The 12,848-nt window shown below is 44.2% G+C and overlaps 2 protein-coding genes across 10 annotated transcripts in view; both read right to left on the bottom strand.

Moving 5' to 3' along the window:
- Nucleotides 1-12,848, bottom strand: part of GOLGA5 (golgin A5) — a 496,232-nt gene that overhangs the window by 73,559 nt on the left and 409,825 nt on the right. The window lies entirely within an intron of this gene.
- The window catches only part of UNC79 (unc-79 homolog, NALCN channel complex subunit), a 131,706-nt gene that overhangs the window by 95,894 nt on the left and 22,964 nt on the right, over nt 1-12,848 (bottom strand). For 8 of the 9 annotated variants that reach the window (XM_083607901.1, XM_083607893.1, XM_083607894.1 and 5 more), the window contains 5 exons: nt 10,951-11,043; nt 8,119-8,174; nt 4,912-5,041; nt 3,120-3,184; nt 892-980 (listed from right to left, as the gene is read on the bottom strand). In XM_083607901.1, coding sequence (XP_083464027.1) covers nt 892-980; nt 3,120-3,184; nt 4,912-5,041; nt 8,119-8,174; nt 10,951-11,043 — 433 coding nt within the window. The remainder of the gene's footprint in view (nt 1-891; nt 981-3,119; nt 3,185-4,911; nt 5,042-8,118; nt 8,175-10,950; nt 11,044-12,848) is intronic. The other variant, XM_083607899.1, reaches the window with a different exon arrangement.

The following is a 12,848-nucleotide window of genomic DNA, read 5'->3' as shown; positions in this document are numbered from 1 at the left end:
GGTCTTCCGGAACGGATTATGTACGACAACCGAGGTTCCACTGTACCATTTTATCAGGAGGTCTCCTCTGTACAATATAGGAATTGGGCACCTACACTTTGGAATTCGCCACACACAGACCCCATTATATATTTAATAAATAAATGAAATGCCAGGTTTAGATGTGAGGAGGCCATATCAGACCCCCTCAGAGCCAAACTAGATGTGTTGCCCTGCACACAACTTTTTAGGGCTTGATTTAGATTGGGACCATGATATGCAGGTAAGTTGTTGCTGTTGTTGTTTTTTTTAAAAAAAACCCTCTCTGCCCCTGCTGCAGTCCCATTTCCGGACCTCACGCCTCTGGGGATGTGTTTCAAAAGGCAGAGGGAATGTTGTCTCCCACCAAGATACAAAATCAGAAGTGTCCTGAGCAATTTCTTGTGGATATAGGTTTCCATCGGAACAATTTGCTTTTCCCAGTTTGCAGTCGCTCATCCTGAACGAAAAATCCTTCCTTGCAACATCCGGCGAATCCTTTTTCTCCCTCTCCAAAGTAAACCGGGCTGTTTTGCAATCGAGACAGCAACTTCTGGCAGCAAGAGTGGAACTGCCTCCAAACAAATCATTTCCTGTGATACCACATGGACTTGGGTGTCTAGTAAATCAGACCGGATTGGTTTACCATGCTCAATCATCAAATAGCATTTGCACTTACTTGCAAATGTGCCTTGATTTATTCTGATTTCTAGAAGTTTCAGTACTTAACCATTCAGCTTAAGAGAAAGCTGTGTGGCTTTTGCTTTTGACTTAATTCAGGTTCCAAAGTTTTTGCATAGCTTTTTAGGATAGAGGTTTCTCAAGTTCACCATGATTCTTTTGGTTTGGTCGGCCTCTCTTAAGTCTACCCACCCTGCAATCCTCTGGCTGCATTCTTCACAAAGGTAGAGAGGGGGTGGTTTATCACCCAAAGCCACAGACAAGGAAGGGTCTATGCACATCTGAAACACACAGGAAGGACAGGATCAGTTTCTCTCCAGAAATGTGCTCTAGTCAGTGAACACAAATCCCCTGCAAGTGACAAAAAAAGAAAAAAAACCACCACCTCATTGCTTCCACTGACAAAAGGGAATCTGTGTTCATGAGCCTCAAGCCTCTCTCAGGCATTCCTACCAGCTTTTCTTTGTGCTTAGATATGGGAAAGGCTCATCAATTAGGATGGCACAGGTGAGCTGAACGTTTTGTTTGGGATATTGGCATTGCAGAGAAAGAAGATAGAATACTGTCATTGCTAATGGGCTAGCTTTGGTTCAGAATAACGTACTAATGTTTGCAGAGCTCTCTGTGGAGAAAAATCAGTCGCAAACTAAGCAGAGCTTCTGCACAAACAAGATTTGGGGTGGACAATAATAGAAAAGGCTGTTAAACTGCAATATTGAGAGAACCGGATCCGCTTGTTTCTGAACTGAAATGTGGAAGCAACTTACTGGATGGAAGGGGTGAAAGTAGGCTATTTTAGAGCACGAGAGTCATTCAGGGTCATTTTTAACCCCTGATATGTAACTGCTTAGGAATCACAGGTTATGCCCTGGTATCAACATAGGAAATGGGTGGTACTACTCATGGTTGGGGGAGCTCAACACAGGGACATCAGTTTGGGTGGTATCCCCGAGTCTTCTGTAACGTTCGGTATGTTCTGCTCTAATTACCATGAGATCATACATTCAGCTCTGCTCAAATGCTATCATATCGACTCAGAGCTATCTGACAATTAAAGGTAAAGGTAAAGGTACCCCTGACCGTTAGGTCCAGTCGTGGACGACTCTGGGGTCGCTTTACAGGCCAAGGGAGCTGGCGTTTGTCTGCAGACAGCTTCCAGGTCATGTGGCCAACCTGACTAAGCCTCTTCTGGAGAACCAGAGCAGGACACAGAAACGCCGTTTACCTTCCCGCTGGAGCGGTACCTTTCGAACTGCTAGGTGAGCAGGAGCTGGGACTGAACAACGGGAGCTCACCCCATCGCAGGTATTCAAACTGCTGACCTTCTGATCAGCAAGCCCTAGGCTCTGTGGTTTAGACCACAGCACCACCCATGTCCCCATATCATATCCACTCAATTAGGACCAAACAAATTTATACTCCTAACATGTAGCGAGTGACCATGTACCAGGCACAGGGGAAAATGTTTATTGGAACCACAGCGCATGGAGAGAGGAGGGTTGACTCTTTCCTTTCCTGCTGTGATGATCCTGACAAAAATCCCCCTCCCAGTGCAGCAAATAACATGGTTGGGGGGGGGGAACATCACTGCAGCATGGAGGGCACTTTTCATTGGAATCACAGATGCCAAAGGGAGCATTAAACTTCTCCTCCCCATGCACTGCGGTTCTGATGAAAATTCCCCCCCCCCCCCCACGATGGTTTGTATTAATTTTCTTATTTAAAAATTCCATTACGTGCATGCTGACAATGTCCTCAGCATAATATGTAGTTTAACCCTTCATCCTGAGCTATTTGAGGAATGAAGATGCTACCCAGGAACACCAAACCCAAACTGGGGTGTGGTTTTTACCAGTATTCTGCTGTCAAAAGTACAGTACAGAATGCAATGTACTGTTTAGGTTTACAGTTGCACAGGACTCCAGTCCTGTAGCTGAAGGATGGTAACAGTGGCTCAAAGACAGATAGCATCTGCTCCAGCAGGTAGGACTATCCTATACAGCAGGAGGGGCCAATTTAGGGCCACCTTTTCTTGGTCTATAGAGGCCTCTGGTCCTCTATAAAGTGCATACATTCCAAGTAGTCCAATGTACAAGGGGCATGGGAAGCAATGTGTCTCTTCGAGGGGAGGCAAACTTGTCTCTGGGTGCAGAATTATAGCAGGATTAAGAAGAAATCCCCATTCCAGGGGCAAACTAGAGAAAAGTTTCTAACCAATTGAACGGTAGGGATACAGGGGTTGCTATAGTGTTTGGTTATGTATGGCAATGTCATAGTTTGAATTGAAGCTATTTTGGAGATGTGGCCGTCCCTTCATTTGTTCACTCTTAATGACAGATAACCCCACTATTCCAGCAACTGTTGGGAGATCATTAGCCCCTCAGTGGGCACAGTCTAAGGCGTGCATAAGTGTCCATTACCTTCACTGCTGGCTTGTTAATGGCATTATGGCATTCAATGTGCTGACAGTGTATGGGATTCCATGCTGAAAAACAAAACCATCACTGATGAACACACATAAGTTTATTGATGAGCTAAGTATGGGTCAGATACAATGCTGAGAGAACATTTCTACCAGCTGTACTCACTTCAGGTGATGAGATTTTGTTTCAGCCTCAAGTTGAGATACTGAACACCACTTTAGAATTATTTTTACTCTCCAGTTCTGATGTCAGCTCTGGCAACTACCGAGTTGAGGGGCACTGAGAGTGCATGCCTGCATTATGGACCCAGGTTCAGTGATCAGCACGTCCATTTAAATGCTAACAGGCTGCCTGCAGAAAAGAATTCTGCCTGGGAACCTACAGAGGCATTAAATACACTGAACTCGATGAGCATCTCCCTCTGTTCTAATGTTGGGAAGTCTTGTTTATAATTCTGCATATACAGTAAAATATATTTCTACAGCTAGTTCACACAGTCATTCATCACTTGACTTTTGCAGCATGTGCTTGCTTGCATGCTTGCTTGCTTGCTGGCTTGCTGGCTTGCTGGCTTGCTTGCTTGCTTGCATGGAGGAATGGGCCACTGCAGAGTTAAGACAGAACTGGCTGTGTTCACATGTCGCAATAATGAGCAGTAATGAATTTCAATGAACTTTGTGCTCACCTGCTTCTTCCTCCTCTCTCTTCCTCTTGCACAGCCACTAGAAGGACCCTGGAAACTTTTGCTTCCACTTCTGCTTAACTATGGTTTGTTGCATTCCTGGGCCAACAAACTGGTTTATACTTAGTTTAAAGTAAGCTCCAAGCCATGGTTTCTGAGGCTGGCTTGTTTAAACTAACCATAGTTCCAGCTCAGGACCATTGTGGCTGAACAAAAGCAGAAGCAGAAGCTTCTGAACTGCTCCTCCTGTCAAAATGTGATGGGGAGGATCACACAAGCCAGAAGCTCACCTGCAGCTCATTCTAGCTCGTACATGACTTGTGAATGGGCCATAGTATCAAAATGAGAACCCACAATAAGTCTCTCTGCTGTAGCACAAGCCTTCCCAGCTTCACAATTTGAGTGGCTGGCATGTATACTAGCACGCTGAAAGCCGGTTCAGTTATCAGACTTTCCCCTCCCAATCTCCATGATTCAGGTGAGCTCTTCCCCCTTTTAAAGAAATGTTTAAAAGAATAGCACACGTGAGCTGCCCCTACATGAGAACAAAGAGAGAATGCAGAAGCGGTGCAGAGAAGCCAAGAAAGACATTTCCCTTACCCTCCTGGAATCCAAACAAGTTACAGAAAAGATATCAAGAGGGGAATTCACACAGCGGCAGATTGACAGGTGTCATGCCTGACCTACTGCACAACTCAGCAATTTCATTATAGAATCATAGAATTCGAAGGTGCCCAATGGATCACCTCATCCAGCCCTCTGCCCTGAAAGAGAACCTCCTAAGTCTAAAGTATATCTGAGAGATATCTGAAAAAACACCGAGGGAATACCTTGGGAGCGCATTCCAACACTGAACTCTTTTTCTAGTCAAGAAACTGTCACCTACTTTACTTTTTAAATTACCAGGAACACGTTAACCCAGAAACACCTTGCTGCATGTAAGCATTTACTACACAGTTCTGCGAACACACTGCATTATACACAAGAGTTAGACGTGAATGTGTCGATTTGGGGGTGGGAACCATCCATCTCTTTAGCATCCACAACAATACTGTGTTAGGCTTCAGCATCCAGCTCTAAGATACAGCTGGGCTGAGCATCACTTACCTGTATACTGCAGTCCTCGGTATTCGCTTATTGCCCCGGGTGGTTTTAAGTTGGGCCAGTAGTGGAAAAGCATTTGTACGGCCGGTGGTTTTACTTGAGAAGGACCATACGCTATTACATAGAGCAAATCCTAAAAGAGAAACAGGGCTGTCGGTTGAATTTCAGAAGGCGTCACAGGGGCAGAATGCAGAAAAGCGTGTGCATTTTGGCACACCTTTGAAGGCCTGCACTTTGGCTGCAATCCTATACCTGCTCACTTGAACTCAGTGGCTCTTACTACTGAGTAGACCATGCCTAGGATTGTGATGTTTGGCAGCAGTCTTGGGCACTACACACTTACCTGGGAGCAAGCCCAATTGAACTCAACTGGGGCTCACTTCCAAGTACCGTATTTTTCGCCCTATAGGACGCACTTTTTCCCCTCCAGAAATGAAGGGGAAATGTGTGTGCGTCCTATGGGGCGAATGCAGGCTTTCGCTGAAGCCTGGAGAGCGAGAGGCATCGCTCCAGGAAGCTATCCGCAAGCCTTGCACGCCCAGGGGGAGTTCCCCCGGGTGCGCAAGGCTTGCAGGCGGCAGCCTGCAGCGCGGAGCACGGGGCGCCCTCCGGAGGACACCCCATGCATCGCGCAGCTGTCGGCAAGCCTTGCACGCCCGGGGGGGAACTCCCTGCAGCGCGGAGCACGGGGCGCCCTTCGGAGGACGCCCTGTGCTTCGTGCAGGTGTCGGCAAGCCTTGCGCGCCCGGGGGAACTCCCCCCGGGAGCGCAAGGCTTGCGGGTGGCAGCCTGCAGCGCAGAGCATGGGGCGCCCTCCGAAGGACGCCCCGTGCTTCACGCAAGTGTCTGCAAGCCTTGCGTGCCCGGGGGAACTCCCCCGGGCGCGCAAGGCTTGTGGGCGGCAGCCTGCAGCACGGAGCACGGGGCGCCCTTCGGAGGACGCCCCGTGCTTCGCGCAGGTGTCGGCAGCCTGCCGCCCGGCGCGTGGGGCACCCTGAAGCAGAGCGCCCCTCGCGCCGGGCAGACATCGGCCAGCCCCACAAGCTCGGGGGACAGCGGGGAGGCGTAGCGCTGCCATCCCACTGTTCCCTGACCTGGTTTTGGGGGGGAAATAAAGGGGGGGAAATTCCTTTATTTCCCCCCCCAAAAAGTAGGTGCGTCCTATGAGACGGAGCGTCCTATGGGACGAAAAATACGGTAGATGCAACCAGGATTGCAACGACTGCCTCAAAACACCTGCATCTGTTTTGTTTAGTATTGTATTTTATTTTATTAGCTGCCCTGTGTTCTCCTTGGGATATTTATATGGAGTGAATGCTCAGTGGTGGTGCCAAAACTTAAGAATCCCCTTCCTGTTGACAGCCACAGAATTTCCTACTCTGCTTGCTCTGAGGCAGGTTCAAAAGATTCATTTCAACCATCTTTAAACGCGTAATTATATGCTGCACAGTTCTAACTGCAGCAGCTATTAGCTATTTTATCCTTTTTAGTTTAGTTTTGTAGTTTGTCTTGGTGGTGGCTGCAGTGTGAACAAGAATGGGCAAAGCTTTCAGTTTCTCATTTTTCTAATCTTAAATTAAGTTCACATTGGTTTGTGAGCTTTTTTTTTTTTTTAGCCATCGTGAAAATTCATGCACATTTTTGTGTTCGCTTTCCCTACTATATACATTTTTGCAAGCCATTTCCTGATATGTAATGGATTTTTGCACATTTATGTGCACCCTTTTTGCTGATATATGTATTTTGCACTCATTTGGGGTGGAGGACTGCATCGCAAAATTCAGAGAAGTCAAAACTTTCAAAAGGATAGTTGCGATTTGGTCTGCATTTTGTTTTCCCCTGTGTGAATTAGGTAGGTCCACATTAAAACGAGAGCTGAACAAATGTCTTGCCCATCACTAATTGCAAACCACTTATTAATTGAAAACAGGGCTGCTGAAGACTGAACAAACTAGAAAAAAAGACAACCGGATGCAGTAAAGCAATCCAAGTTAAAGGAAACATCCAGGCAGGGTTGGTTCAAGGCATTTTGCTGCCTGAGGCAGAAGAGCACATACTCCCCTCTGCACAGACAATAGAGGTGCATCCTATATTGTATTTATTCCATTTAATTATTACTCAATTTTCGAAGCCAAGCTCCCATGAAGCAATTCAGGCTTCATACGCACCATACACTTAAAGCACATTACTCCCTGTACCAATTAATCCTGGGAACTGTAGTTTAACCCCTCACAAGGCTACAATTTCCAGCACCCTTAAAAAACTACAGCTCCCGTGATTCTTTGGTCATGTGCTTTAAATGTACGGTATGCAGCCAGAAAGAGAAATAAAACAATAGAACTTCAGAAAGCGTCTGAAGCACCAAACAGACACAGGTGAACAGATGCATAAGGTCACCAGCATCATTCTCTTTAAGGAAAGGCAAGTTATCCATGACTGGCTAAGTTATTTAGGCACTGCAAACAGAAAATTCTGCAAGTTTCTCTCCCCTTCTCTGGCAGTAGAAATGCAAAATTAAATAGCAATCAATTTACTGCCCCTCTCATGAGACCAAAAATCATATTTCTAAGTAAGCTTCCTCACTCTGCCTAATGGTAGGGCCAGTCCTGAATACAGGCCTCCAGTAGCCACAAAAATTGGACCCAGCAATGACCAACTATGTTGCTGCAAAGGCCAGAAAGCCAAACTTCCTATCCCATACTCTGGGTTCTAGAGCAGGGTTTCCCAAAGGTGGATCTTCAGCTGTTTGGGGACTACAGTTCCCATCATCCCTGACCACTGGTCCTGCTAGCTAGGGATGGTAGGCGTTGTAGTCCAAAAACAGCTGGAGAACCAAGTTTGGGAAACCTTGTTCTAGACAATGTTGCTGGCTCCTGAATTTTGCAAACCACAAAACAAAGCAACATTCTAGCCCTCTATGAATATGTGTTGTTTTGAACTGATTTGGTTTAAAGAAACAAAAAGACTGCATCAATGCTATTTCCCCCAGTGGCCTAAGTCACTTCTGAAAACATACCATGAAGAAGGATTCCACCTAGGATGCAGGAGGGAATGGCATACACAAATTCATATTGCAATATGGTCCTTCAGGAAATGAATCAGACATGTACATTTTCCCAACTGATTTGGTCATTTACTAGGATTTCAATGTTAAAATAGAGCATTGTTCATTCTATTCTTTTTGTAAAACATATTTGGTCCCACACTTACTTTCCAAACTTCTTGTTTGTACTTCATAAGGCATTCCAGTAACTGACAATGGTACACTGGAAGAGAAAAAGCAGACTCATTGAAATACGAAATGAAGGAACAAAATTGCTTTGTAGCATTCTGATTGTCTTAATTCATAGCTGCCAGTTCAAAGCCTGCATAGCAAATGGGTAGCAATAGCAGTTTCTACGTCTGGTTAGGGTGATCATGGAATTGTCCAATTCCCTGCAATGCAGGAATCACAGCTGAAGAATCCCTGACAAACGGCCATCCAACGTCTGTTTAAAAACCTCCATTGAAAGAGAGCCCCCACCACATTCCAATCAGCATCCCTTACATGGATTCAGGAAGTCAATTCAAATGTTCATCAAGCTCACATGATACAGTCCTCATGAGCCTGTATCAGAACCCACGTGGGAGAATGCATGTGTGAATGTGCTCCCCGTGACTCAGCATGCCTGTATGCAGAAAACTTACTGGGTTAGATCCAGACTTGGTCGTGCTTAGCGCTGAACCACTGAAATAGGTTTTAGCTGTTTCCTTGACTGCTTTGTGTGTACACTGCTTTGAAAACAACTGAGGAAATGTGATTTTAAAGAAAGTTTGCAGTACAGATATTCTATAACTCGTAAGTTTAGTAAAAGATGTATATGATACCTTACTTTCTTTATTATAATTCATTCCACTTTTTTATACATCACAATCATATAAGATATATTGTTTGTCTGTTTATTTTGATGCCACTGTTGACCTCCCAGAAGGAGCCTAGGGTGGCAAACTCTGAAGTGGTAAAACAATACAATGAAAATAAAGCGAAAAAGTATTTTAAAATATCTAAAAGCATCTATGCTGTGTACAGACTGCTAAATTTAAAGTTGATACACATAACACAGCCAAAATTATAACAAATAGGTAACAAAAAGCAGTATGTTCACCTAAGTTCACAGAAATACAATATGGGTAACCTTCAAGAGAAGATTTGTTGAAACAACTGGGTTTTCAGATGGTGCAGCCAGCCTAACCTCAGTGGTCAAAGAAATCTCAGGAGCACCACACTGAATGCTCCATTTCTGATTGATGAAGACACGATGTAACCACAAACCCATCACATGTGCCTCAGTTGCAGATTATAAAAATCAGATGGAGGTACAAAAGTTGAGGCAGTCCTTTAAATACACTGGTCCCAAGTGGTTTCGGGCTTTAAACACTGGTAATAACATTTTGAACTTGGCTCGGTAACAAATTGGCAGCCACAGCTTGGACACCCACACCTGACTCAGCTGTTGTGGAGAAACAGAGCAGGGTGTCATCAGCATACTGATGGCACTCTCCCCCTCCCCCCTCAAAAAAAAAACACCTCCTAATATCTGCTCCCAATTCCTTCATATAGATGTTAAATAAATTAGGGTTGCCATACATCTGGCATGATGGACTTAGTGTCCACAGGAAATTTGGAAAATTGGCCAAATGTCTGGATTTTTGAAGTCTTCCCAACAACTTATTGTGTCTGGATTTTGGGGCCAAAGAGAATTCTGCCAGTGTTCCTCTTTGGATGCAAACATGTAGGTAGGACTGGAACCATTGTAAAACAGTGCCCTAAATTCAGCTAAGTCTTAATCCAAGCCAACTTAAAAGGAAAATAAAAACCTTAAGAACAGAGTATTAGGAAACTTGGCCAACTCATTTCCTAAATATTTTGAAACTGCTTTTAAAGGATCTGGTGCCAGTCATCTTTTTAACAATAGCAGTGCCATAATAGGTGTGCCACAAGGAAAAAGTCAACAGGTGAAGCCCATGCATGAGTGCAGTGTATCTATGCTACAAGAGAGATAGGTTCACCTGCTGTTATTTGCTTGGTACAGTGTTGGGTTTTTTTTAAGTTGGCAGATATACCTCACACAGAATAACTGAATATATTTATCAGATCCAGCATGACTGCTCCTATCTTTCTAATTGCAATCAACTTATGAGACTGTAGGAGGCATAATTTGCCCTTCTATAAGGAGGCTTCATTAGGAAACTTACCAAAGTGCAGGATATGAAGCAATCAACACATTCGACTCTAAATTTAATGTGAAACTTCAGTGTTCCTTAATTATCACTAAGGCAGTTGTGGGGCTTTGTTTAGTTAAAAAAAATCTGATGCTGTTTAATTTTCTGGTGTTAAAATAGAACTTATAGAACTGGTTCAAAGTCTCCGACACTGGGATCCAAATGTACTTTTGCAACACTGTGAAATTAATTATCACCAAAATAGCTGCTTCCGGCACTAGACACAGACATTCTCATGGGGCTGTTTTCAGTTCTTTTGCAAAATAAGAACACAGCAAGAGGGATTAAGAACTGGTTGAGAAGCAATTCATGTAGTGTTAGCTTTCCAGTAGTAAAGGGACCCCTGACCATTAGATCCAGTCGTGATCGACTCTGGGGTTGCGGCGCTCATCTTGCTTTATTGGCCGAGGGAGCTGGCGTACAGCTTCCGGGTCATGTGGCCAGCATGACTAAGCCGCTTCTGGTGAACACCGTTTGCTTCCCGCTGGAGCAGTACCTATTTATCTACTTGCACTTTGACGTGCTTTTGAACTGCTAGGTTGGCAGGAGCAGGGACCGAGCAACGGGAGCTCACCCCGTCACGGGGATTTGAACCGCCAATCTTCTGATTGGCAAGTCCTAGGCTCTGTGGTTTAGCCCACAGCACCACCCGCGTCCCAGTAGCTTTCCAGTAGCTCTGCTCAAAAAACATTTTTCACCGTTTCCATGTTTTAAACGTTATGTGATTAATGTCCAGGAAGAATGACAGATGAACAAACAGTCAGAAAAACCAGTACATACCAGGGTTGGATGTGTACTGCATTGCGATCATTAGCATTGAAGATGCAGAAAGATTAACATGAGCAGGTACTCCCTCTCTTCTTGAGGAGCCCACTTCAAAGAAAACAAACAAGGTATTAGTAGCGAGCAATGCAAATTTGCCTATTATTCTAAGCAATTCATCCAAATATCAAATTTCTAACTATTCAGTTAAACTGACACTACAAGCATGATATCTTCTGGAAGGTTATCCCAATACATCTTACTGCAGTATTCTAGAGCTCTTGTTTTCTGCATACAGTGGTACCTCAGGTTACAGACGCTTCAGGTTACAGACTCCTCTGACCCAGAAATAGTGCTTCGGGTTAAGAGCTTTGCTTCAGGATGAGAACAGAAATCGTGCTCCGGCGGCACGGCAGCAGCAGGAGGCCCCATTAGCTAAAGTAGTGCTTCAAGTTAAGAACAGTTTCAGGTTAAGAACGGACCTCCAGAACAAATTAAGTTCTTAATCCAAGGTACCACTGTAGTTTGTATAGCCAAAGACTCCTCCCTGACTCACATTTGCCTGGTTTGCACATAACACGAAGCCAATTATCACGTCATGAGAATGAGCAATCGTGCAGATCCGTCCACCTAAATGAGACTTGCTATGAACGTTGGGAAATTCAGGGCCAACAAAAGGAATCACAGAATTGTAGAGTTGGAAGGGACCCCAAGGGTCATATCGTCCAACCCCCTGCAATGCAGGAATCTCAGCTAAAGCATCCATGACAGATGGCCATCCAACCTCTGCTTAAAAACCTCCAAGGAAGGAGTGTCCACAACCTCTCTAGGGAGACCATTTCACTGTTGAACAGCTCTTACTGTCAGAAAGTTCTTCCATATCTTTAGTCAGAATCTCCTTCCTTGTAACTTGAAGCCATTGGTTTGAGTCCTACCCTCCAGAGCAGGAGAAAACAAGCTTGCTCCATCTTCCATATGACAGCCCTTGAGATATTTGAAGATGACTATCATATAGGATTGCAGCTGTCATGAGCCTGCATCATCACCACAGTAGCTGAGCACTTGGCAACAACGTTCATTGAAATTCATTTGGAATTACCAAAAAAAAAAGCAAGATTAAAAGCAAAAAAGAAAAGAAAAAAGGATGATGATAAGGAAAGAGGCTTCAGGTTCCATACTTAACTTTGTCGAATATTACAAATTGTATTAATTGGTTAGCAGATCAGACAATAGAATAATGTTCAGATATTTCAAAACTGGAGCAAAATATTATAGGCATCTCACTATATAAATTACTTTGGAGTAATAAAAAGCTTTGCTAAAGATCTGGGATCGATATAAAAGATCGCTACATCTAAGCCCATCCCTACCTGAATCGTTAACAGACAGGATAAAAGGAAGCAAGAGGATGGATTTTCAAATGTGGAATAACAATAACTTATTTAGGTTTAAAGATATTGTGCCTCAGGAATCAATGATTTCAGAAAGCAGCTGCATTGCAGAAATTCCCAGCTGGTTTGAATATTTTCAGATAAGATCTTCAGTGCAGAGATGTCTTGGAGAGCAAGTGCAATCAAAAAAGCTTCTGGAATGTGAAACACTAATTGTAAAAAACCAATAGCGTTTGGATATTAATTGAGCATCCACCAGTCTTTCGCTTCTGGGAACCATCTCCATAAAATGCAAACTAAACTGGAACTTGCCTTTTCCAAGTGCTGTGAGCTGGAGAGGCTTTGGCTATGTGGCCATAGAAAGCAGTTCTGCATATCAAAGGAGGTGGGGACTCAGCAAATGAGCTAATCTAACCATGAGCAGCTCGTGATTTTATATACGCTAAAACGGCATTGTATCTCAGATAGCATTCTTCATCAGACTCCACACATACTCTAAAACTGACCCAGAAAATGGTTGTGATG

Source organism: Podarcis filfolensis (genome assembly GCF_964270895.1).
Source record: "Podarcis filfolensis genome assembly, chromosome: 1".
Lineage (NCBI taxonomy): Eukaryota > Metazoa > Chordata > Lepidosauria > Squamata > Lacertidae > Podarcis > Podarcis filfolensis.
The sequence above is the reverse complement of the archived record's forward strand: the minus strand, read 5'-3'. Positions and strand labels throughout refer to the sequence as shown.